The sequence below is a fragment of the Callorhinchus milii genome, unplaced genomic scaffold (genome assembly GCF_018977255.1).
Source record: "Callorhinchus milii isolate IMCB2004 unplaced genomic scaffold, IMCB_Cmil_1.0 Scaffold12, whole genome shotgun sequence".
NCBI classification, from domain to species: domain Eukaryota; kingdom Metazoa; phylum Chordata; class Chondrichthyes; order Chimaeriformes; family Callorhinchidae; genus Callorhinchus; species Callorhinchus milii.
Window position 1 is genome coordinate 12,738,708 of NW_024704753.1, and position 27,954 is coordinate 12,766,661.

The window sequence follows — 27,954 nt, forward strand, 5'->3', positions numbered from 1 at the left end:
AACAGCTTCAATTGGCCTCGATTGTCCATGGCATAAGGGGGGAAACATCAGCCAAGGTCTCTCACCACAATCCAGAGAGAACTGTTTCAAGTTGCATCTGTGTATGGGTCTAGCTGTGAAGGTCATAAGTGAGCTGATGTAAGCAACCCACAACAAAAAGAAGCAAAAAGAATAAACTCCAATGCATTGTCAAAGAGGCTGTCTTTCGGATGAGATGTTAAACTGAGGTCCTGTCTGCCAGATCAGGTGGATGTTAAAGATCCCTTGGCACTATTTGAAAAGAGAAAGGAATTTCTCCCAGTGTCCCCAAATAAAATTGGTCACTCACTCCATGGCTGTTTGTCGGACATTGCTGTGCACAACTGGCTACAAGTTTCGCCCATAAAATACGCAGTCACTCCACTCTACATTATATCCTATGAAGCGCTTTGAGACTTCTTGATGACTTGAAAAGGCGGAATATCAAATGCAAGGATTATTATTATTATGGTTGTTATTATTAAGTAGTGGATGTTTTCAAGAGGAAAATATCAGAGTGGACAATAATCGCACAGAAAAAAAGGCGAATATTCCAAGCCAATTGCATTAGCAGCTAATCAAGGAACTGGTGTCACAGGGCACATTCCTTTGCACATGGGACCCGAGTTTAAATCCACACCAGATGACTTGAATTCAAGTAGTCTCCGAAGACTTTGAGGGTCTTAAAGTCGGTCTGTTTCAAACTAGTTAATGCTAATGGGTGTAAATCTACTGCACACAATGTCCCATTATCACTGATTGAGTCGTAGTTACTTCTCATGGTCACACTAATGATTGATGTGAAAATAATGGTCACATTGATCACTGGTAACCCAGAGAGGGGTAGCTCAGCTCTGTTCCGAGGCTAGGGTTAAGCGCTGGCTGCCCTTTCAGCCACTATGCCCCGAAACGCTGGAAAACTCTTCCACTATCAGTCTGCCTTGCCCCTTCCTTCCCTATCTTCAAGTTGCGCCTGAAAACCTTCCTCTTTGACGGTGTCTATGGCCACCTCACACCCGGCCACTGTCAACCACTCTGAGATGTTACCCTGCGAAAGGGTCTCTATGTAAATGCAAGTTGCTGTTGTTGTTTGGGACCATGTTTAGGAGACTCATGCTTCATACTTGTGTTGGAGTTTTCAAAACTGGCTGGCAAGAGGAAAATTCCCTAGCATTGGCATCCCTCATCTAAACAAGCATAAATTCTCTCCTGACTTACACTAAGAATGAAGATTTATTTGAGCAGAATGTCTTGTGCAGAGATTTATTACCAACGGGTTGTTTTCATGCAGTGTTAAACAAGCAGAACATCCAACTTCAAGTGAAAGAGCTAAGACATTGTGGCAAAATTGTTGTAAAACAGGCTGGATTTTCAGTTTGTGCTAACAATCTCCCTCTTGTACCTGCTATTTTATAGAGCGTGAGATTAATAGAACTCCAAGACCGCTTCATTCTGTATACCCATCAGCCACAATACTATACGTTTTTAAACAAAACTTATTTTCTTAAGAAAATCACACCACGCTCAAATTACAGAAAATTATATAGACTGATGAATTCACATCAATTGGAATAGGATCACATACTCCATCCTATCATCTATCTATATATAATAATAATCCTTGCATTTGATATAGCTCCTTATCACATCGTTGAGCCATTTCAAAGTGCTTCACAGAATATACTGTAAAGTGAATTGACTACATTTTGTGGGCAAAACGCGGCAGGCAATTGCGTACAGCAATATTCCACAGACAGTCATAGATTGAGTGATCAAATTATAATTTTTTAAGGGATTATTAACCCCCAAAAGCCATCCGCCAATCGATTAGCAACCGGGTTCCTACTTACTGCTAGGTAAACCGAGGCATGTGGAGTAAGGCAACTTGCCTGAGGTTTCGCCAAACCCAGGAATTGAACCCGGGTCCTCTCACTTGCATGGCGAGTGTTCTAACCGTTCTAACCATAAAGGAGCTACTTCTGCAACTCTCAGCTCCTTGCACATTGTGCTTCTTATCTCAGATTCTTAGATAAGTTCAGCATCTTACTGGAGATTCATCAGTAATGCCCAATTCTAGTTTTTTACACGAGTGAGTTTCACATCCGCATTCTAAAGAGAAATTGTGTTTCAAAAGATCATATCAGTCCTGGAGGCCATTCTGCTTGCGCCACTTCTTAAACCTTTATGGTTAGATTCAGCTGATTCAAAAAGTTACAATCTGAGGTCTGGTTAGATTTTAAATGGGTCTGTGGTGGTAGGAATCTCTCTTTGGATGGGCTACGATTGTAGCCCATTCTGCTTTATAAAAGCAGAATAACGTCCACAGGCCTAAAGCCTATAAAATACACAGTCACTACACTTTACAGTAAATCCTGTGAAGCATTGTGAGACGTCGTGCTGATGTAAAAGGGCTTGATCATTATTATTTTTTATGAAGTAGAATTTGAGAAAGTATCAAAAAATAGCTTGGATTCTATGCACATATAATTCCTTCTTCATGTTCAGGAGGGTAATAATGCCCCTCTCAGGAATCTGTCAATACAAACATTATTTATTCTGAAAGCTCTCTGTTAAAAAGGACTTCAGTGATGGGCTTCCTCCCAATTAACAGGGTCAGAAAATACTCTCACAAAAATTGCACTAAACCATACATTGTATGGTTGTATGTTCACCATCACTGATCCAAAAATCTTTCAGTGAGCTACCTAACTACTGTCATTGTATTTTTATCTTTCTAAGAAGGCCATGGACAAGAGAAAAAATTGTGTTTAGCCTTGAGCTATAAGATCCTTGCTATCTCAGTTTAGTAACAGTGAATGATTCAGCACAATAACTGTTGGAATGCAAAGTCTACAAGCCAATTAAAGGGCAGGAAGGGGCCAAGTGATCAGCTCCTAGTTCCTCTATCCCAGCATAACATATACAGCTATGTTCATTGAAGGCTTCGTAAATCGATTTTCATTTACCTCAAGGGTAAAGCTTGTTTTTACAATGATTATACAATGTCACATTTGATCTCGTGTAAGAATTCCTGATGTGCATTATTACTGCCTCTCTTGGACATGGGACCCGTTTCTGTTTGCTAATGTGTCAGATCTTGCAGATGGCAATTGGCCTTGGAGGAAATAATTAGTTGATGCATTGAAAACACTCTGAAGTGAGGGTGGATTTTTATCAGTGTTTACCTTACCCAGTCTACAGTAAATTTATTTCTCCAGTAACCTAAACATTTAAAAGCAAAGTCTAGGCTCTGTGAAAAAAAATTTATCACACAGTTTTCTCTACAGATCTAATGTAGTTGTGATTTGTTTCAATCACTTCATGCATTCCAGTTACTAAATGCAAAAATAATTCTTACATTTGAGTTGAAAATCTTGACATGGGACTTCAAAAACAGATTTAATAATAATAAATTGGTCATTTCAATCCATGACTTTTTGTGGGACACTACTGTACACAATTGGCTGCTGCATTTCGCCCACAAAATATACAGTTCATTTCACAGTATCTTCTGTGAAGCGCTTTGAGACGTCTCGAAGACGTGATAAGGCACTATATCAAATGCAATTATTATTATTAAGCAACCCACAACTTCTGACTCAGAGACAAGAGTGCTACCATCTGCGCCAGGCTGACACAGAAGGATCCACTCCCAGATATCAGTTGTTTGGGAGAATAGGAATTTGGGAGAATAGAGAAAAGTGACTCCTATCAGTAACTGGAAGTACATAATGCCAACCTGTGGGCAGGGCCGGATTAACCAAAAACCCAGGTAAACCAGGTTTATGACCTCAGAGTCTGAGGGCCCCGGCTATGATTGACGCCTTTACCTCCTGGCTGGACCTCTCTTCCCACCACTCTCCACTGTGAGGCTGTGCGGAGTGTTGGGAAGAAAGGCGGGGCTGGAGTTATTGACTCATATCTCCAGCTCCTGCCATCACTACTGCATTGCCTCGTGCCTGGTACAACAACAACAACAAAATTATATTCATAGAGCGCCTTTCACGTTGGGAGGACATCCCAAGGCACTGGATAGTCAGGGGTCAGGACCTGAGTATGGGGGAGGGGTGGGGTAGGGGTAAGGGAAAGCAGAGAGGTGGGAGGGCGAGCGAAGGCACGATCAAAGAGGAGGGCCTTGAGTCCAGCCTTGAAGGAAGCAAAGGAGGAAGCGAGGCAAAGGGACTGTGGGATGGAGTTCCAGTGTGTGGGGGCAGAGAGGCTGAAAGCTCGGCCACCGATGACAGGGTGGGTCGGGCAGGAGACATGGAGCAGGCTGGAGCCCGCTGAACGGAGGGAACGGGCAGGTTGGTAGGGAGTCAGCAGGTCAGAGAGGTAGGAGAGGGCAAGGCCATGGATGGCCTTGAAAGTGAGAACGAGGATCTTGAACTCGATCCTCTGGGGGATGGGGAGCCAGTGGAGTCGGGCGAGGGTGGGAGTGATGGGGTCACGGAGCCTGATGCCCAAGAGTACACAAGCTGCAGAGTTTTGTGTGATCTGCAGCTTGTCAAAGGAAGAGTTGGGAAGGTCGATGAGGAAGGAGTTTCCATAATCGAGCCTTGATGTGACGAAAACGTGGGTGAGGGTTTCACAACAACATGGTGAGTTCAAAGGGCCCCCAAATGTGATCAGGTTCAGGTCTTCCCCCCCCCCCGATCCCTTAATCTGGCCCTGCCTATGAGAACTCTGTTCCTTTGGGTCGCTATATAGAGAATACTGCAATTCAAAGCCTCGGTTAGAGTTAAAATCCCGAGGTGGGAAATTTTATTTGAATTCATTTGGAAATTTGAAGGTTTGCTTTACTGGTGGAGAATACTTCGAAAATGTTTCTGCATTGGAATTGGTATCTCTGCAATTCAGCCAACAGAAGGCAGTGTGCCTTTATCAGGTGGTGAGACTGCTTATCATCTCTCAAATGCTCAATGGCAGCTAACAGATACGTGAGAAATATCCTCTTTGAAATTTGCTTTAACTTTGTAGATAAAATAACAAACTTCGGTACTTCAGCCGGGTGTCTGATACAGTAGTAGCCAAACCCTACTGAGAATTCTATACATCGCACCTACACATGGAAATTCCAGAGATAGATTGTTGGAATGGAATGTGCTCTCTCTCCCTGGAGGAATCATCCTGCTTACCTAATTCCGGAAAATATTGGTGCAAGAGCCAGGTTGCCACGTTGGCAAGAGCCAAGGTTTGGGAATACCAGAGTGTGCGTTGGGGTAAGTGCTGGAGTCTATCCAGCTAAAACCACATTGCTTAATCTTAACCGCATGATATCACTCAAAGGCATGCTCTAAGGTGTTGGTTGACGCTTGTGATTCCCTCTTGAGAGACAGGCAATGGTTCGTTTAAGAGAGAGCCAGTGAATAAATAATAATACTACTTGCATTTCATATAGCTCCTTTCACCTCAGAAAAATGTCTCAAAGGATTATTACTGTAAATTTACTGTAAAGTGTGTATCTTGTTGGTCATCTGGATCTTTGTTTGTGGCAGATTTTCTTTTGTTAAACTTTGACTGATAAATTCCTAATCTTTTGCAGGTCACAGCTCAAGGAGTTTCTTTCTGGTCAGGTCCCAAGAAATGTCCCCATCCTCTGGAATTCGATTCGGCCAATGTAAGTGATAACTCTCATGTAATAGAATTACCTACTTAGAATCTCCAGTGGCAAACAGGCCATTTGGCCCAACTAGACTATGCCGGTGGTTACACTCCACATGAGCCTCTACCTCTCCTAATCCCCTGTTCTTTTTTCTCTCGTGTACAAACAAGAATCCCAACTGAATACCAGTCCAATCGTGGGATGACAACAATAATAATAATATAATAATAATCATCCTTGCATTTGATATAACGCCTTATCACGTTGTTGAGACGTCTTAAAGCGCTTCACACACTTTACTGTAAAGTAAAAGGCAAAATACTACAGGTGTTGGAAATCTGATATAAAAACAGAAGTCACTGGGAACACTCAGCAAGTCAGGCAGTATCTATGGAAAGAGGAAAGTGAGTTGACTGTGTATTTTGTGTGCAAGACACAGCAGTGTCCCATAAACAGTCAAACAATGTAGTCTTCCCATGAACAGAAATGAATTTTCCCACAATTTCCTTGCTCTTTTACCACTTTGTCTTCTGAAGAAACGTGGCATCAGCCCAGCCTAGCCCAGTTGGTAGCACTTTCGACTAGGTCAGAAGGTTGTGAGTTCAAGCCCCACATTGAGCTGAGTTTGGAGTCCACGCTGAATAATGCATTGTTGGAGGTATTGTACTTCAGAAGAGACGTTAAATCAAGGTCCCATATTCTTGTTCAGGGACATTAAACATCCAGCATACTATTTAAAAAATAGAAGGGAGTTACTTCTGTTTATTTGGTTAATAATTTCTCAGACTAACATGTAGCTGTGGAACATTGCTGTATGCAAAATGACTGCTGTAGTTGTCTACAAAAAAGAGTCATCACTCTTGATAACAATTACCTGTAAAGTGATTTAAGACATCTTAACATGATAAGGCATGTTATTGAATGTAAAGATATATCATTATAAGATGAGTGTTGGCAAGTTAATTGACTGCGGAGGGCATCATGCACTAGCCTAATCCTGTTCTAACCTGACTAAGGCCAATTGTAACATACAAACTGCTATCTTGGTTGGATGCAACTATTCAACAAGACATGCTGAGGTGAGTGATGGCTGATGGGCCTGATAGCAGTAAGTGCCTTTATCCCTTCAGCAATAGTCAGAGCTCCAGGAATGAGTTTTTAGTGGCTGATGTTTTACTATGGTTTAAATCTGGGTAAAACATGATCATAGGGTCCCACAGTTGAATATGCTGCAGAGAATTTGGGTCTTGAATCTCCTAACGGACAGATCCCAATCTACGCCAGGCCAACATGAGAGGCAAAGTACTCCAGGAAGGGAACATCGGAATCTAAACTTACATTTCCACTGATCTAGTTGGAGAGAAGCATTGTCTTGGAACGTCAAGACTTAACGGCCAAATGAACTGGTGATTGCTGAGGGAATAGGTCAAAAAATAAACAACCTAAAGGGTGTTGACCTTGGAGAGGGTTGTCTCAGATAAAAGCTCTCGCAGTCAAAGTCTTAAGTCAATGAAATTACAGTGAAAAGAGTACTTCTAGTTATATGACCCCTAAGTTGTTTGTGAGGAAGTTTGCAACATGAACGTTGCTGCTTTGCTTCGGAATGTCAGTCAAACGCTCGGTTCTCACGGGTCTTATAAGGCAAATGTCAATAGTTTATTCATAAACAAAATCCCAAAGAATGCCCAGTTCTTTGCTGAAGCTGTCTAATGGTGGTCAATTTCAAAAAATATGCCCAAATCTTATTTTAGCTCCCAGTTAAAACTGTTGCAGTGGGGTGGAGGGTGGAGGGTGGAGGATATCCAGTAGATATGGTGCAAATCAGTGAGATCATCACATCCCTGTGTATGGTTCTGGATGTAGCCATGGTGAAGGCGTTTTGTCGATGACTTTAACAGTTAACGTTTTCAAGTGTGTGAAGTTTAAGGAAGTTGATGAACTTAAACCGAAGTTTAGCTGTTGTTTTGTTGTTTTGTTTGCACTGAATTCTTTGAATTCTTTGGGTTTGACTCTAGCTGCGAATGGACGCAAAGCAGTGATGTATATGTCAACAAACTCTCACGTTTGAGATGTACCCAGGTCCCTCCTAAAGAATCTACAGACAAATGGAGCTTGGGTAGAAAACTGGGGAAAGGCTGGGAAAAGAGTTTGTAGCTGCCTATACCTCATGTTGCCATCTGCTAAACCCTACCATGTCCTGTAATCATAGAATTATACAGCACAGAAGGAGGCCATTCAGCCCATTGTGCCTGTCCCGGCTCTTTGAAAAGAGCTATCCAATTCAATCCCTCTCCCCGTAGCCCTGCAAACTTGTCCTCCCCAAATAATTATCTCCTCTTTTAAAAGCTTTTATCGAATCGGCTTCTACCACTCTTTCAGGCAACGCATTTCAGATCCGAACAACTCACTGTGTAAAAAAATTTCTCCTCACCTCCCTTCTGTTTCTTTGAACAACTATTTTAAATCGGTGTCCTCGGATTACCAACCCACCCGCCAGTGGAAATAGTTTCTCTAATGCACTGATGTTTTCAAATATGCAGACTGCAAGCATCAGTTGGACATTGACATATGCCTCTTTGGCCAGGTCTGGCCTTTTCATTGTTCAGATGCAGTTCCACTGGCACTGCTTATCCTGCGATATCCCACCCAAGCGGCCACTGTTCATATGTGAGCCTTTGTAGTGGGTACCACAGTTTGATGAATGTTATGGAGAATAGGTGCCATAAAAAAGGAATGCCTTCAATTCCAACATCTGATCAAGAGCCGTTTTACATCAAACAATTTTGATTCAAATTGAAACCAAAGAAGCAAATGATTAAAAACATAGCATTTTGCTCCTTTGAGGTGAATTTGTATGCTTCATTCTGGAATGGCGTTCCCCAGAGGATAGAGTTCCAAATTCTCATTCTCGTCTTCAAAGCCCTCCACGTCCTTGCTCCTCCCTACTTATATGGCCATATAGACCTGTCTGCTCCCTCCGCTCAGTGAGTTCCAGTATACTCCATATCCCCCGTCTGGCCCACCCCACCACACAATCGGCGGTCGGGCCTTCAGCTTCTCTGACCCCACCCTTTGGAAATCCATCCCACAGTCCCTTCACCTCACTCCTTCCCTCACTTCCTTCAAGGCCCGTCTTGAGACTCTCCTCTTCGATCGCGCCTTCAGTCACCTTCCTACCCCGTACCCTCCCTGCCCTCCACCCCACCTGATCCCAACCCACAGCTCGGGTTCAAATCCCTGACTGTCGAGCATCTTGGGACATCCTGCCGAAGTGAAAGGCGCTATACTAATGTAATTCGCCGTCGTTGTTGGAATGAGGTTTTAACCCATTTGAATCCATTTCTGGAGTGGAGTCCTATAGCAGATTGGTTAGAGCACTCGCCTCACATCTTCCAATAGGCAAGTTTCCTTACTCCACACAACTCTGTTTACCTAACAGTAAGTAGGAACTCTTTTTTAGTCAATTGGCGGATCGCTTTCCAGGGATAATGAACCCTTAAAAGAAAATTAATAAATAAATAAATGATAATTTGGTCACTAAATCCGAAACCATTTGTGGGACACTGCTATGCGCAATTGGCTGCTACGTTTCACCTGCAAAATATAGTCAATTCACTTGACAGTATATTTTGTGAAGTGCTTTGAGCTGTCTTAATGACATGATAAGGCACGATATCAAATGCAAGGATTATTATTATCATTGTTATTTCCTGCTTGGCAAGTCTCAGCCTGATTTGTGCACGTATTTTAAGCAGATGTGTAAGGGAGAGATCACCTGCTGGCCTCTTTTCCGGGGAATCCTGAAATGCAAATTCAAAGAATCAACATTTTTTAAAATTGCGTAAAATATTTTCAAAGAGAAAAATGTGCAGGAAACACCAGGTATTCTTTAAAACCATGCTTCAACTCAAAATCCTCCTATACTTTTATTGTAATGTTTCCTAAAGTGATGGAGAGGGCTGTGGCAGAAACATGTTCTTTGAGCTGAACTATTTTCAAGGTCAGGAGAGGTAACTTGGGTCACAGCTAATGTACAGCAGAACATCTGGACCTCTGGGGTGAACTACAAATCTGGTAATAAAGGTTTGATAGTTGAGTGGAAAGCGTAGCATTTTCGAAGTTTTCCAGAGAAAATATACTTTCACTCTTTGCAGCGGCTTCAAAGCAGTTATTTGTATAGCATCAGCCTGCAAAAGGTTCCCCCTAGATATTCCCAGTTTATCTCAGGACAAAAACCTCACATTTTGGTACAGCGTCTTTCACATTAATAAAACGTCTCAAAGCACTTCACAGGATTTATTGTGAAGTGCACTGATTGTATTTTACAGGGATAGGTGGCACACAGCAATGTCCTACAAACAGCCATGTGAATGCCAGTTTTATCTGGGTGATCTTTGGCCATGACACTGGGATTGCACCTCTGATAATGTAGGGATATCACCCTTAGCACTGAATTGGAGCATTAGCCTAGATTTTGTAAATTCAAAGTCCCGTCGTGGGATTTATACCCACAACTTTCTGTTTCAGAGGCGAGTACTACCAACATAGTTACCTGCTGATACTTGTGAAGGTGCTGACAGAGATGGCCAGAATTCATTCAGTGAGCAATAAAATACTGTAGTTCTGAAGAAAATTGGTTATGCCAGTCCAATACCGGTTAAACAGATATTGTCTCATTAAACTGATTAGGTTAGAAAACTCCTGAGTGAGTGTCGATACTGTTTAACTACCTTAATATTTGCCTCATTTATTAACAAAAAGGAAGTCTTAAAATCTAATCTTTGCATTTGATATAGTATCTTATCACGTCATTGAGACGGCTCAAATCGCTTCACAGGATATACTGGAAAGTGGATTGGCTGTGTATTTGTGGAAGAAACACAGCAGCCACAGCAATATCCCACAAACAGCCATGGAGTGAGGGATTCATTTTATTTGGGGGATTGTTGGCTAAGACACCGAGAGAAATTCCCTTCTCTTTCGAATAATGCCAAGGGATCTTTAATGTCCCCCTGAATAGGCAGATGGAACCTCAGTTTAACGTCTCATCCAAAGGATAGTACCTCTGACATTGCAACACCCACTCTCCCCCCCCCCCCCGCGCTACATTGGAGTGTCCGCTTAGACTATGTAATTCCAAGTCCCAACGTGGGGATTGAACCTACAACCTTGTGACTCAGAGGTGAGAGCACTACCACCGAGCCACACATTTCTAAAATTCATTGTGGCTGATGCAGTGTTTTAGCATGTGCTGAGTCACGAGCTCACATTACCAAAATTGTAGTACAGAACAAAATAAAAAAATAAGAATTTCAAATGATCATTTCCTATGGTAAGGCATGAAAAATGAAGTGGGTGGAAACGCATCCTAACTATTCATCACCATGACAGCAACTTGTGGTAAGCGAGCCAGTCAACACATTATTAGGACTGAGATTCCAGAGAAAGTTGCCACGCACTGCCATCTGTGCTGGTATTTTGTTTTCTGTGGAAATAGAGATTGCTCCCTCAGTTTGAGCTTGCTCAAACTTGTCCGGTATCATCTGAAACGATGGAGACTTCTCATAGGTTCAGCACATCCAAACAAACATGATTCATTCCCCGTCAATCCTTGGCTCCTGTTTACAAAAGATTTACATTCATCTGCTGAAATGTATTTCTTTGTAATTTTATCTTCCTGCAAACTATCTTTGCAGATTATCGTTTAACCGGGTTGCCGTACAGATTTGAAAGTAGTTTTGGACAAATCAGCAGAGAGGTAGGAGGGTGACCAAAGTTGTGGTTGAAGAAGAGAGTCTTGAAACATGCCTTGAAGCAGGCAAAGTAGAGGGCAATGCGAACGGACTGTGGGATGGAGTTCCAAAGGGTGGCGGCAAAGAGGCTACTGGCGATAGCGGGGGAAGTGGAGCAGGCCAAGCGGTGGGAACGGACAGGTTGATATGGAGTTAGAAGGGTTACAGATGTAAGGAGGAGCAAGACCGTGGAGGGCTTTGAAGGCGAGGATGAGGATTTTGAACTCTCTGCATTGGGAGATGGGGAGCCAGTGGAGCCGGTGGAATAATAATAATATTAATAATCCTTGCATTTGATATAGCGCTTTTCACGTCTTCTAGACGTCTCAAAGCACTTCACAGAATAGACTGTGAAGTGAAATGACTGTATATTTGTATATTTATGGGCGATATCATAGAGAGCAGAATATCTGTTACCTTCCAGATAGCGAATATTGCTTGGTCCACAGGGATCCAACAGCACTGTGTTCAACCTAGTTTGGAGTTTTGGGCACTAAACCTTAGGAAGGATATATTAGCCTTAGAGAGTGTGCAGCCTCGATTTACTAGAATGATTCCCTGTGTCAAGGTCTTAAATTATGATGAAAGAATGAAAAAAGTAGATGAGTTCAGGAGTTTGAGGGGTGATCTGATCGAGGTGTAAAGGGATTATAAAGGGATTTGACAGGCTGAATATTGAGCAACTGGTGAGACAATTGAGGACCAGAGGCCATAGTCTTGAACTTGAGGCTAAACGTTTAAAAGTGAAATATGGAAACTTTTTTAACCCAGCAGGTGATGGGAGTGTTAAATTCACTCCCCCATAGGAAGTGGCAGCAGAGTCAATTAAAATCTTTAAAAGGCAAAATAGATCATTTTTTAATAGGGGCATCAAGGGTTATGGAGAGAGGGCAGGGAGGTGAAATTGAGTTGTGGATCTTGGAAAATGGTGGAACAGGCTCAAAGGGCCAAGTGGCCTCCACCTATTCCTGTTCCTAACCTGCCAGATACACGGAATGTTGTGTCTTTGATTGGTTGCTTTTCACCTCAGAACTGGGACCACCTTACTTTGTCAATGTAAGAGCTACTTATGGTCAAAGATTAATCTCTGGAATAGTGCAAATAAACTTGAGCTCAACTAACTTCATATCCCCCATCTGATCTGCCCCAACATCAAGGGGGTGAGCTTTTAGCCATGTGCACCCGCTCTCAGGAACTCCATCCCAGAGTCCCTCCACCTCCCTCCCTAATTTTATAAGCCATCAAGTCCGATCCTTTCAACCACATTTCGGTCACCATCCTACCACCCACCCCCCTCCCACTCCCGGCTTGGACTCCAAGTTAGCTATGTGAAGAGCTTTACGATATCGTCCTGATGTGAAAGGCATTATATAAATGTAAATTGTTGGTGTTGACAGAGTGGCAGCCTGGTGTAGCTGGTGGTGCTCTTGCCTCTGAGTCAGAAGGTTGCAGGTTGAAGCCCCATGTTGAATAGTAGGTGCATTGTTGGAGCTGCCATCCTTCGGGTGAGATATTCAACCAAGGCCCAGTCTGCCTGTTCGGGTTATTGTTAAAGATCCCATGTCATGATACAAAAAAATGGGAGTTTCTCCCAATGTCCTGGCCAATAATCTTCCAGATAAAATTAGTCATTCACTTCACGGCTGTTTGTGGGACATTTCAGCGCACAAGTTGACTGCCACATTCACCTACAAAATGCATAGCTACTACGTTGCACTTAATCTTGTGAAGCGCTTTGAGACAATCATCCGACATCTATGTCGTGTAAGGAGTGGCCTAGCCTTAGACATCCTCCTGGCTTGAAAGGCGTTACACAAATGTAAGTTTATTGTTGTTGTGGCCCGATCACGTGATAGAAGCTCCATAAACCCCTGAGGAGAAAAGCTGTGAATAAACAATGTGTATGAAGTTCTCATCTTCAGTTCTCTGAAGATATAACTTTGAATGATTGATTGCATTGGAGATGGTTCCAGCCATTCATTGCTAATTGTCAGTAATTGTTTTGGATCAAACAGTTTAAACTGTTGTCCCACCCTAGTCAAGCATTGTCTGCAAAATCTGATAGACAGTTTTAGTTATTGGGAAAAGTGTATTTATGGGAAAGTTGACCTCACCTTTGTAAATTGCATCACTTGTTTCCGTTTGAGGAGAAATTCACTGCAATCTTCCTGTAAGTGCTCCCCATATAATCATACCAACAACAAAGCTTGTATTTATATAGTTAGCATTTCGGAGAGCTAAATACACTTTGCAATCATAATCCTTGCAATTGATATGTCGCCTCATTACTTTGTCGAGATGTCTCAAAATACTTCACAGGATTTTACTGTGGAGCCCCGTATCATATTGGTTAGAGCCCTCACCTCGCAAGCGAGAGGACCTGGCTTTGATTCCCGGGGAGAGCAAAACATTAAGCCAAATTTCCTTACTCCACACGTTTCTGTTCACCTAGCAGTCAGCAGGAACCCGGTTGTTAGTCAATTGGCGGATCACTTTTCCAGGGTAATAATCCCTTCAAAAAAAAATAATGATTTGGTCCTCAATCCAAGACTATTTGTGGGACACTGCTGTGTGAAATTGCTGCCGTATTTTGCCCACAAAATACACAGTCAAATCACTTTAGAGATATTCTGTGAAGCGCTTTGAGATGTCTCAAAGACGTGATAAGGCATTATTTCAAATGCAAGGATTATTATTATTGTTGTCAAGCGTAGTGATTGCGTATTTGGTGCAAACTACATTTGCAGAATACCTGCAATGTGCCGTTTGTAGATGTCCACGTGCTGCCCGAATCCCCCCCCACCCTCCGGACAACATTATCAGATGGAAACAATTGTTCAATACAAAAATTAAAAAGTAATGCAAGATTTACTGCATAACATACCCCAGTTCTGTCAAAGGGTTATGGACCCGAAACATTGATTCACTTTCCTTTCCTTAATAATAATAATCCTTGCATTTGATATAGCGCCTTATCACGTCACGTTAAATCTCTGACCGGCCAGCGCTTTGGGACGACCTCCCGACGTGAAAGGCGCTTTACAAATGTAATCGTAGTTCTTGTCATCAAAATGTTCTCACAGAAATTTACTGTAAAGTGCAGTCACTGTATTTGTAGGCGAATGCAGTAGCCAATTTTATGTACAGCGATGTCCCACAAAAATCAGGAAGTGACTGATCAATTGACCTGGGGGATTGTTGGCCAAGACACCGAGAGAAACTCACTGCCCTGTTCCTGGATGAGCAACTTCAGGGAGAAAGTGGGGAACAGGCTGAATAAATGTAATTTCTTTGTCTCCTCCTAATGGTGTCACCTACACACTTCAATAGATTTCTTGGAATTCTGAGAGAGATCTGTTATCCTCTACAAACTCGCTGAACTCCTAACTATAATTGGATTGCTGCCATTTCCTTGTAAAATGAACAGATAAGCATGTCACTTATCAACTAATTTACAACTCGGAAAGCCTTATCAGCACAATTCTGTGAAAATGTGAGCATCCACAGAAAAACAGGCACCCCACTTTTCAGTTTATCCTGTGAAGCATTTTGAGACCTCCTGCAGTGAAAAGTGCTAAACCAAATGTAAGAATTATTATAATACTGAGGGAACTACTTTCACAATTTCTGAAAATGCACCATTAATGAAGGATGGACACAAGATGATACTCTGACTGTGTTAATGTACAACCTGGTTTGAATTTCAAATTGATCCTTTAATCCTTTCAGCTTAGTCCTGTAGCTTAGTGGTTAGAGTACTCGTCCTGCAAGCGAGAGGGCCTGGGTTCGATTCCCGGCAGGGCGAAACGTTGAGCAAGTTTCTTTACTCCACATGCCTCTGTTAACCTAGCAGTAAGTAGGAACCCAGTTGTTAGTCGATAAGGCGGATTGCTTTTCCGAGGATAATAATTTATTTAAAAAAATAATAATAAATTGGTCACTCAATCCACGACTGTTTGTTCACTTTACAGTATAAGCTGTGAAGCACTTTGAGACGTCCAGATGAAGTGATAAGGCGCTATATCAAATGCAAGAATTATTATTATTGGTTATGCTGCTTATTTACACCCTTTGTTTAAAAAAAGCTTTCCTGTGCCAACACCCACTTTTGTTCTCATTTAATTTGCTTCCCTTTCATAAATCTTATTTTCTCTTTCATTATTGAACAACCTGTAGGAATCCGTGCTGCGCATGAAACACTCAGATGTGGGCAAGCACAACATTATAGAAGATTCAAGCCAATCCTTGCACATATATTAAATGTTAAAATAGTTATTTGCTATGAAACTTTGGAAGCGATTCAGTAATTGAAAGGATGAGTCTGTCTGTATACAACAACAACAATAACAACACTTTGCATTTATATATACAATGTTAGAATGCGCTGAGGACCTGTTGGATTTTGACATACACTCGCCAACTTCCCCGACACTAAAAAATTTCCAGCAAATTCCGGGTCGACAGATCGTGACCGCTGTGACTGCCTGTACAGGAAGTGCTGCTCATGTCGCTGCTGAGCATGTGTAATATGAGCAGGAAGCGCTGCTGACATCACTTTGTAAAGAAGGTGATACAGCAGGACTTTTGACACTTAACGCACAACTGCAGCACACAGGAAGTGACATTGACGGCAGCCTAACAACAACAACAACAAAATTACATCTGTATAGCGCCTTTCACGTCGGGAGGATGTCCCAAGGTGCTGGAAAGTCAGTGTTTCGGGCCCAATTTGGGATCAGGAAGGGGGGAGGAAAGAGGGTGATCGAAAGCACGGTCAAAGAGGAGGGTCTTGATATGGGTATTGAAGAAGGCAAGGGATGAGGCCAGGCGAGGCCATTCCAGACCTGGAGGTTGTTTTTTTTAAGCAAGGGAAGTTGGCACACAGCAAGTGCCATCAACCCTGTTAAAATGGAATTATTCTGCAATCCTACTGTTCTAAAGGATTTTCTACACCATTTCTATCGAGCTACATTCTGGGCAGTGTTACTAATGTTTTTATTTTTTTGCATTGACCAGGATCTGCACATGAACTACATTGTATCAGCGGCTAACCTGTTTGCAGCGACTCATTCCATTCAGGGCTCCACGGACAGAAATTCAATTCAGAAGATACTTTCAGATGTGTCCATTCCAGACTTCATCCCAAAATCTGGGGTTAAAATTCACGCCACTGACAAAGAAATGGAAGCAGATACAGATTCACTGGGTAAGATCTAAGTATTATCCTTTTTCTATGTAACTTGGGAAAACTAATAATTATAATAAACCTTGTCATTTATATAGCATCATGTCATTCACACGTCTCAAAGCGATTCACAAGATATATAGTAAAGTGATGAGACTGTACACTTTGTGGCTGAAATTCTAACAAATGTGGGAACAAACAGAGTTGGGATCACGACAATTTTTGCTTTAGCAGCTGAGAAGAGAAAGTAATGGGCTAAAATAGAGGATTTTTTGGAGGTCATTCGGGTGTCTGACGAACGCAGAAACTCATCACCATGCTTATCAATACCAAAACCAAACTAAGAATTCTATGCATCCCACCTACACATGGAAATCTCAGAGATAGATTGTATCCCAGAGATACAGGATTGTGGAGTCCTGTAGCTCAGTGGTTAGAGCACTCGCTTTGCAAGTGAGAGACCTGAGTTCAATTCCAGGCAGGGCGAAACCTTGGGCAAGTTTCCTTACTCCACACAGAGCCTAATAATAATCCCTCCAAAAAAACCAAAAACAATAATTAAATTGGTCATTTTCAATCTACGACTGTTTGTGGGACATTGCTGTGCGCAATTGGCTGCCGCGTTCGCCCACAAATATACAGTCAATTCACTTTACAGTGTGTTCTGTGAAGCGCTTTGGGACGTCCTCCTGACGTGAAAAGCGCTATATCAAATGCAAGGATTATTATTATTATATATATTATTATTGTTGGAATGGAATGCGCACTCTCTCCCTGAAGGGATGCATCCTGATTACCTAATTCCGGAAAGTATTAGGTGCAGATTGGCAATAGCCATGGCTTAGGGACCCCAGAGTGTGCGTTGGGGTATCACTGGAGTCTAACCAGCTAAAATCATTGATATTGCTGTCTGGCAAGCTTTCCCACTACTTGGCAAGGTAGGACCATCATACCCGTTAGCACTTTGGCATGCAAAGTTAACAGGAACTGAGTGGGATAATTCCCTGCCCCCAGTGACTGGTCTGTCCTTCCAAGACCTATCGATGAGCCAGGCTGGCTGTGCTGTCATCAGTAGTGCCCCAGAATACTGCGGACCCAGCTGGCTCAGGAACCAGACTCCCGAGACTGCCACAGAGGGCCGACTGTATTCCAACCTTCTTTTGCCAGGCAAGTCACCTTGGATTGAAGCACTCAACTTGAAGAGAAAATAGCCAGTTACAAAATTAGCATCAACAACAACAACAAGATTCCATTTATAGAGCGCCTTTCACGTCGGGAGGACGTCCCAAGGCGCTGTACAGTTGGGTCAGGACCCGAGCAGGGGGGAAATGGTCAGGGTGAGGGGAGGGAAGGGAGGGAGCGAGGAGGGGGTAGAGAGTCGAGAGGGGAGCTGAAGGCACGGTCAAAGAGAAAGGTCTTGAGACCGGCCTTGAAGGAGGAAAGGGAGGAGGCGGCGTAGGCACTGGGGGATAGAGTTCCAGAGCCTAGTCGAGTCAGGTCATAAGATCTGAAAATGTATTTTGTAGGCTGATTCATGAAGTTATCACAACTTAGGAAGCAATATTCAATTTCATATTTTGGGAGGAAAAAACTACTGAAGAAATTCTACCTGGATCCAGCTTTGCTCCAGGTCACGTATTAGAGCATCCAGAATTTGGCAAATTGTTGATTTAGTCAGCCTCAAAGTCAGTTTCCCATCTTTCTTAAAATAATTTAACAGAAACACTACTTCAAAATTAAGGCTAATTTTAAGAATTTACCTAATTCTGAATCTTCTAAAATGATGTGTAAATAGTGTAAATTTACACCAGGTGAAATTTCTCCCCACATATCCCTGATAATGTTTTTAAAAAAAATAATAATAATTATTTGGTCACTCAATCCACGACTGTTTGTGGGACACTGCTGTGCACAATTAGCTGCCACATTTCACCCACAAACATATACAGTTCGTTTTACAGTATATTCTGTGAAGCGCTTTGAGACGTCTCGAAGACGTGTTAAGGTGCTATATCAAATGCAAGGATTATTATTATTGTTATTATAAACACGCTACAGCATTTTAGAACATCCCAAATTAGATAAATTCTTAACAACAAAAGTCATTTTGAAGAAATCCTCATATATAGCTGTTTAACAGCTTGAAACAATCCAAAAATTGTTATTGTCCCTTATTGGACTTTGGCTCCCCATAAGTAACAGTAATTGTTTGCTGGCATAGTAATACGTTACTGAAGTGAGGTAAGTGAAAATGATCTGCCCCTTCCCCAATTGAATTGTTCATTGTGGAAACTTACCCACTTGCTGCCAAAGTCCACACACATCCAAATGTTTTTACACTCTTGCTCATTTTCATATTCAAAACCTGCTCCAACGATTGTCAATAAAACCAAACCAGTTTCATTCACCATTTACACAAAAGTTTTGCATTGCAAATTTAACACATTGGCTTGCTTGACGTTTCTGAAGCTGAATCCTATGATTTTCGACACAGATGACGAAAGGCTGGATGAACTCAAAAATCATCTTTCTTCCCGCGAAGCCATCAATGGGTACAACATGCAGCCTGCTGACTTTGAGAAGGTAATTATTATAATAATAATAATAATAATCCTTGCATTTGATGTAGCGCCTTATCATGTCATTGAGATGTCTCAAAGCGCTTCACTGAATATACTGTAAAGTGGATTGACTGTATATTTTGTGGGCGAAATGTGAAAAAAAAAAGTTTAAAAAAAAGGGTTACTACATACTGCTTGGTAACAGAAACTTGCCCAAGGTTTCGCCCTGCCCAGGAAACAAACCGGGTCCTCTCACTAGTGAGGCGAGTGCTCTAACCAGTACACTACAGGACTACACAAACAATGCGGATTTTGTTTTCCTGGAAACTATCCCACTGCACAATCTAACTTCACTTATTCGTTTTTTGAAAAGACATACTACCACAAGTGTGGATGTGTCACGTACACTCCTCTTGGATGAACGAACTCTCTTTTTTAAACCTCAGCCTCAGTTTGTAGGACTCTCACCTTCGAGTCAGAAGGTTGTAGGTTCAAGCCCCACATTGGGACTTTTCACTCATAGGGACTGACACTCTAGTGCAGTGCTGGGAGAGCTCCACAACGTCAAGAGGTGCTGTCCTTTGGAAGAGAAATTAAACTGCGGAATCGTGGACATTTAAAGATCCCATGGCACTATTTGAAAAAGTGAGTTTGTCTAGGTTTCCTGGTCAATAACCCCCCTACATAAAAAGTTGGTCATTCACTTGTTTGACTTCATGGCTGTTGTTAGGACATGACATTGCTCAAATTGGCTGCCTCATTCATCTACTTATGCACAGGCCTTTGAACATCCTGCTGTTATCCAATTCAGACTCAATGGGCTAATCTCAGCCAGATGTCTGACAACTTGCTCCCACGGCTTTTCCCTGTCGTCCTGAGCCGGTAGACAAATACACACAAAAATCCAATTTCATCTCTTCACTAACCTGCATTTGACACCGCCTCACGGCATTGTGACTGAGCTTGAAAAATGGGGGAATCAAACGTTCAGTGGTAAGCTGCTGTCAGTAATGGGACCGGGGGCAGTGGGGGAAGCAGAAACAGTGATAGGACTATAGAAAAATTACAGCCCAAAAGAAGACCATTTGGCACATCTGGGTCTGGGCTGGATAGTTTAAGAACCATTCTTGCAAGCCTATTTACCTGCCCTTTTCCCAATACCCCTGTAGGTGAATCCCTTTTTAGGTGGTGTTGGTGGTGATAGATTAATGTTCTAGAGTTTTAATAATAATAATCCTTGGATTTGATATAGCTCCTTATCACGTTGTTGAGACGCCTCAAAGCGCTTCATGGGATATATTGTAAAGTGCAGTGACTTGTGTATTTTGTGGGCGAAGTACTACAATATATATTTTTAAATATAATAAAAGCCATTCTATTGTAAAAAGAGAGATGTTTTCTGCTCAAATGGTCCAATAAGATCTCAGCAGAATTTTACAAAGTTAGTGGGGTAATTAGGTAAGTTTTCTGTAGTCTGTGGGAGCAGGTTTGCTGGGTCAAATGGTCGTTTCTTGTTCCATGCCTGTGTTCACGCAATGCTCATCTAGGTTCAAATATCTATCTTCATTTTTATGATTTATGCAACAGTTTCTTCACGTGTAAGATTCGATGAAGGAAACATTGAAGTATACATTATCCAGGTGTCTCAATCATTTTTAATAAATTTAAAAAATTAATATTGTCGGATGATTCCTGTTAGCTGGAGCCAAGTGGAGCGGTTTGTGCAGCTATCACGTCTGACCCACGAGCGGGTACAGCCTTGTGTGTTTTTTTATTTTGTTCTAGAAATTAAACAGATGTGTGAGGCCAAAGGTCGCAGAAAATTGCAAATATTTCTTGTTAAAATTAGAAACCAGTCCAATTTGTTCAGGAAGTACAACAGTTACAAAGATTCCGAAGTAAGAGTTCAATTTCAGTCATGTCACGTTACTTTCATCTCTTAAAAAATCAGTGAAAGAATTTAATTGCATTCTACATCCAATTCTCTTAGTACAAGGCCTGTGTCAGGCAATCCTGAGAGACTTTTCCCCTGTCAATATTGTGCGTTGGGATCTCCCAATATGGGAATCTCACAGGGAGGAAGCACTGAACAAATTTCTCCTGACTACAACCAAGAAACACGAGATTGCCCAGAACTTTAGGGAGAAGTCAAACTATCTAGCTTGGCCTTGATGCTACCTTTTGTTCTCAGCAGAAATAATTTTTGTTTTAGTTAGCCGGGTGTCTGACACACACGGAAACCCAACACCATGCTTAAGAATATTCCAACTAAGCTGAGACTTCCATGCATCCCACCTACACATGGAAATTCCAGAGATAGATTGTTGGAATGGAATCTCTCCCTGGAGGGACGCATCCGCTTACCTAATTCCGGAAAGTATTAAGCGTAGGTTGGCAAGGGCCAAAGTCTGAGGACCCCAGAGTCTGCATTGGTATACTGTTGAAGTTTAACCAGCTAAAACCACGTAGATAAATTGGTTCAGCCGAAAGAACACTGCCGCTGAGGAGGGTAGACCTGGAGCTAAAATGTTACTGGTTACAAATCTTTCTCTTCAAACACAAGCAAAATCTACCCATCTGCGCATTTCACTCATGCAGCACTGAATCACTGAACCAATTCAACACAGGTTCACATAGACCACCCTGTCTTTCACCAACCACCCTCTCTCCTTGCCCCGATCCACTCAACCCCAGTACATTTGGTTCCCAGCAGAGAGGCATTATGATCCGGAGGGAAGGAACGAGGATTGGAGGTAAGTTACTCTTCCAATTTGACAAGTGGTTACAGGTGTGGCATAAGTAGCCACTCTGTAATGAAGGACTCAGCACTTTACAGAATATATTGTAAACTGAAATAAGAACAGAAATCGCTGGGAACAGTCAGCAGGTCAGGCAGCATCCATGGAGAGAGGAAAGTGAGTTAACGTTTCAGGTCCAACTTTCATCAAAATGGTCATCAACCTGCTGCCTGACCTGCTGAGTGTTCCCAGCGACTTCTGTTTTTATTTCAGATATCCAACATCTGCAGTATTTTGCTTTTTGTTGTATTGTAAATTAAATTGACTGTGTATTTTGTGGGCGAAACACGGCAGCCAATTACGCACAGCAGTTTCTCACAAGCAGTCGTGGATTGAGTGACCAAACTATTATTTGGTGAGAAATAAATAGTCATGGAATCTTTAACATCCAGCTGACTAGGCAGACATGACCTCATAGGAATAGGGACAGATGTAGGCCATTCAGCCCATCAAGCCTGTTCTATTCGATTGTGGCTGATCGCGCACAAAATATAAAGCCCATTTGCTGTGCAATATTTTTTGTGAAGCCCTCTGAGATGTCTAGAAGATGTGATAAGGCGTTATATCAAATGCAGGGATTATTATTATATCTTAAAAATAAAGCAGAGGTTAAAAAAGTGAAAGGTTAAATATGATATTTGAAAAGCGTTTATGTAATCTCCATGATTTTGCAAGACTTCCTGATAACACCTTTATTTTCATATTCCAGGACGATGACACCAATTTCCACATGGATTTCATTGTTGCTGCATCCAACCTAAGAGCTGAGAATTACAGCATTCCACCCGCAGACCGCCTCAAGGTAAGCAACACACACCTGGAGACGGCTCGACAGGTAGCGACATGTCAAGAAACCTAATCCCGCCCTTCAGGAGAAGAGGGATAAAGCCACAGCTCGTGCAGATTGTGTTCAATATTTGCTGAGTTACCTGAGCTGGAACCTGTGAAATCCAATTATTTGTCAAAGTGAATGAGGTGCTTTGGCTACATCCCTGATGCAGTAAATCATTGTGTAACTCTTTCAAGATGGTCCCTGCCTTCGCACTACCTGTGCGTACAGGCATCTGCTCATGAAACATTTGATTGATCTCAGATGTCAAAAGATTGATCTTAGCATTCAAGGGTAGCAAAATAAAACTGTTAAGCACTGCCCAGATTTGTTAACTATTTGTAGACCTAGGGGAATGTTTTTGCAGTTCTGCCGTTGTTGCAGAATTATACAGCACTGAAACAGGCCTCAAATCCCTGTTGTCCACATGAACCACCTAATCTAATCCCACTCTCCTGCTGGTTTCCACCATAACAGTTAGTATTTTTCGTCTTCAAAAATCTATCCATTTCCCTTTTAAAAGAAACTATGAAGTCTGCCTCAACTATGGTTTGTCACAGACTTTTTCACATCTTATTACATCGTTTCTAAATTTCCCTTCAATTATTTTATCATTTGAAATTTATGCTCTATAGTTACCAATTCAGTGACCAGTAGAAATAATCTACTGCTATTTACCCTTTCATACCTTGCATGAAGGAGATGCTGTTCTTCGTACAAACGTTAAACCAAGGTCCTGTTTGCCTGTTCAGGTAGACGTTAAAGATCACATAGCATTATTCGAAGAAAAGTGAGTTGCTCATAATTTCCTGGCCAACAATTGGCCACAGATAAAAATTGGTCAATCACTTCTTGGTCTTTGCTGTACGCAAATTGGCTGCCATGTCACCTAGAATATATAGTCGCTAGTGTACAGTAAATCTGTTGGAGTGCTTTGAGATGTCCTGCTGTCATGAAATACGCTATATCAGCTGCAAAAAGTATTATTACACAGTTGAACTGGGCTTCAATAATTATTCAATAATAATTGGAGTTGAGGGACAGATCAGCCATAATCCAATAGAATGGCGGAGCAGGCTCGAGGGACTGAATGCCCTTCTCCTGTTCCTATGTTCCTGTAATAATAATAATAATCCTTGCATTTGATATAGCGCCTTATCAAGTCTTTGAGATGTCTCGAAGCGCTTCACAGAATATACTGTAAACTGAATTCACTGTATATTGGCACAAGTGATGCAGATTTGATTGTGAGTGAGCGAGTGGATGTGTATGACCAGGCAGTCTGCAAAAGCAACTGAGTGAAAGACTTAGCAGAGATCTCTCCGAGTGAGTAACTCACCATTTCTCACCCTACCCCTGACGTATGGTGCCCTAGCTTCAAACCATGACACTGTTCCAGTGCACTGAATTCCATGAAATAGTACGTTTAACAATAAGTTTTGGCTGGAAAATCAGGTCTATCCTGCTTTTACCCTTCCTGTAAATAGGCACTCCAAGATTTTTTCAAAAGATAATTGGGAATTGTTTAAACCTTAACCTCACAGCCTTGCAACAATCTCTCTTACTCGCTCACTTTCTGGCAAGGATAGGTTGGGAATGTTACTTGTGCACTTTAGTTTGAATAAGGTGAATTTCTTTTTCAGTTCAAACGTGAGATAAAATTGTACTGTTCTTCATGCTCCAGTAATATCTCCACCAATCTTCTTGAGGTACTGACTACAGTAAAGTGTAGATTCACAGTGCCCTGCAGTACCTTGCCCAAGTGGTCATTAACAAGATCACAAGAGGTGCAGATGCAGAAGGCACCATTGATGTCATCCTTCCAGAAAATCCACCCTACCTTCTTCCTCTCACACCATCAAACAAGTCCAGGTCATTGCCCTGGTAAGCCTGGTTCAGTCATTAATTACCTTCTGGTAAAGAAAAATTTCCTGGTGTCTTTCCTGAAATATGGGTGAAACCATATTCTCGTATCAGTTTTGTCATACAATTTCAGCATGTGGATTAGACCGTGCTTATTCACCGCTGTTTTCTATTGAGCTCGGTTAAGTTAGCTCTTGCTGGAATACGGCAGATGGAATTAATTCAGAGAAGCCCAACATATCAGAGATCTGGTGGTCGGATGGGGGAGGGGTGTTAGTCTGAATGCAATACAATAAAACTCGCATAAGTCTGATCTGTATAAATCGTATAATCGCCTTAGTCGTACATCTGCCCAACGAATTTCTTATTAATTATAAGTTTCCCATAACTGATTCCTTGCATAAATCATATTAAATGTATGGTCCCAACTGATACGACTTGTTTGAAGAGCTATCCAGCGTGGATGGCATTATATAAATCCAAGTTGTTGTGTACTTTTGTAGCAGGTCCTTATGTATATTATCTAACAAGACCCAGAACTCAAAGGAGCTCTTGCTAACAGTGCTAACTCTGCACTCAGAGTGCACTGATGAAGAATGCTTGAGAGAGGGAGGAATCTTATTTTTAGCTGTCTTTTAAGTACAGTTTGTTACAAAGCCAGCTCTTGTGTTTGCCTTGAAATGTTGAGGCTTGCTTTGAAGTACGGCTTGGAACAATTAGCTTTTTATACATTGTACTAAATGAAAGCATGCCCTCCACCACATTCCATGTTGGGCCACACAATGCAATGTGGTTTATAATGGGCTTGTGATGTGGAGGGCTGCAGGGGTGCCAGCCGGGCACGCCAGCACTCAGAATGTTTATATTAGTATTTCCGCACCCATGCATCTCAAAAGCACTTAAATGCCATCTGTCTACTTCACGTCAGCTGGGTGGTGGTAGGTCTGAGCGGGCCTGGAGGACATGGGATAAAAATGAAGTGCGCACACACTCATGGATCGTAAGATGTAGTTTGCACCCATGTCAAAAAAAAAGTGGTCACTCAATCCACGACTGTTTGTGGGACATTGCTATGTGCAATTGGCTGCCACATTTCGCCCACAAAATACACAGACAAACTTAACTGCTTGTTGGCCTTCCCAACGCTTCCCTCCACAAGCTGTAGATCATTCAGAACTCTGCATAGGAACAGGAGTAGGCCATTCAGCACTTCATATAAATGACATCCATAGGCACTCTCTTATCTAACCATTTCAAAAAATTTAACGAGATTAGTCAGACACGACCTACCCTTCACCAACCTCTGACTCTCTTTGACTAGCTCATACCTGTCCCAAGTGTTCAAATGACGTTAAGCTGACAGTCTGTAGTTTCCTGGTTTCTCCCTCTCTCTCTTCTTAAGTAAAGGTGTGACATTCGCAATTTTCCAATCTAAGGGCACAATTCCCGAATCTAGTGAGCTTTGGAAAATTATGACGAATACATCCACAATTTACTCTCCTATTTCCTTTAACACCCTGGGGTGGAAACTATCAGCTCCTGTCTATCTTGAGTCTCATTATTTTCTCCATTACATTTTTTATTGATATTAATTTTATTAAGCGTTTCTCTTTGACTTATTTTTGAGTTCCCCTGTACGGCTGGTATTTTGTCCTCATCCTCTCCTGTAAAAACGATAGTGAAGTATTTGTATAACAAGTCAGCCATTTCCTTATTTTCCATTATAACCTCACCTAAATCTGTCTTTAACGGACCCACATTCCCCTTGAACATTCTCTTTCTTTCATACTCCCTTTTTGCTCCTCTTATTACTTTCTTTGTATCCATTTGTTGCTTTTTGTAGGTCTCCCAGTCCGCTGCATTCCCACTTTTTCTTGCATTTGAGTAAGCCTTTTCTTTTAGCTTGATACGGTCTCTAACCTCTTTTGTCCACCATAGTGGTAGCTTAACTACACAATTTGTAGTTTTAGGGGTATGCGCATGTTCTGTGTTGTATCAAATACTTTTTGAATATTTCCCATTCATCTGCAGGTTTATCCGCTAACAATTCAGCCCAGTTTACTGTGGTCAATATATTTATATATATATTTAAATATATGGTCAATATATTTCTCATCCCATTGAAGTTTGTCTTACATAAATTTAAAACCTTGGTTTAGGACTTCTCCCTCTCAAATCTAATCCAATGTCAAATTTAGTGATTCTATGATCACCATTTGCAAGATGTTCCCTTGCTATCAGATTGTTAACTAGTTCAGGCTCATTTCTCATCACCAAATCCAGTATGGCTTGTTCCCTTGTTGGTTCTAAAAAAATTGTTCCAAAAAATTGTCCTGAATACATTCTAGAAATTTGTTGCCTTTTACTACCTAAGGTGTCCTACTTCGCCCAGTCTATGTGAAAATGAAAATCTCCCATAATTTTTCTTTCTTGTAATATTTATGTTATCTATCACTATTTGTATTCTGACTATTTCTCTTATTCTCTCCCTTGCCTTATGTTTTGGTTATTGTTTACACCCAACACCACCCTTTTACTGGTTTAAAGCTTTTTCTAAAGTGCTGTGTATCCTTTTCGCAAGAACCTTGGTCCCAACCCTGTTTAGGTGCAGCCCTTCCCAGCAGAGTACAGCTCATTGCTGTCCCAATACTGGTGCCAGTGTCCCATGAAATGGAGCCCCTCCTTCTCACACCACACTTTCAACCACACATTCCTTTCCCTAATCGTTTATTTCCAGGCCAATTTGCATATGGCTCGGTTAGCAATCTGGAGATTACCATTTTCGATTACCACCTGTTTTTTAATTCAGCCACTAGCTCTTGATACTCCCTTAGCAGGACCTCCTTCTTGCAGCTCGTGTCCTCTTCCGCACCAGGCTCCACGACCCTCCCTCCACTGGTTCCCCATCCCCAAGAGGATAAAGTTCAAAAGCCTCGTCCTCGCCTTCAAAGCCCTCCATGGCCTTGTTCCTTCCTTCGTACCTACCTCTGTGACCTGCTAACGCGGTATCGACCTCTCTGCTCTCTCCGCTCAGTAAACTCCGGCTTGCTCCATGTCCCCCACCTGGTCTGCTCCACCTCTCTCAGCCTCTCTGCCCCCACCTTTTGGAATCCCATCCAACAGTCCCTTTACCTTACTCTCTCCTTTGCCTCCTTCAGCATGTTTCAAGAGCCTCCCCTTTGAGAGCACCTTAGGTCACCCTCCTACCCCTACCCTCCCTGCCCTCCACCCCTCCTGATCCCACCTCCAGTTCAGATCCAAATACCTGATTCTCCAGCGCCTTGGGATGTCCTCCAGACATGAAAG

At 42.0% G+C, this 27,954-nt stretch overlaps 1 protein-coding gene across 3 annotated transcripts in view; it reads left to right on the forward strand.

The window, feature by feature from the left end:
• The window catches only part of uba1 (ubiquitin-like modifier activating enzyme 1), a 156,503-nt gene that overhangs the window by 64,422 nt on the left and 64,127 nt on the right, over positions 1-27,954 (forward strand). For all 3 annotated transcript variants that reach the window (XM_007890277.2, XM_007890279.2, XM_007890278.2), the window contains 4 exons: positions 5,561-5,635; positions 16,429-16,618; positions 19,092-19,180; positions 22,666-22,758. In XM_007890277.2, the coding sequence (XP_007888468.2) occupies positions 5,561-5,635; positions 16,429-16,618; positions 19,092-19,180; positions 22,666-22,758 (447 nt within the window). The remainder of the gene's footprint in view (positions 1-5,560; positions 5,636-16,428; positions 16,619-19,091; positions 19,181-22,665; positions 22,759-27,954) is intronic.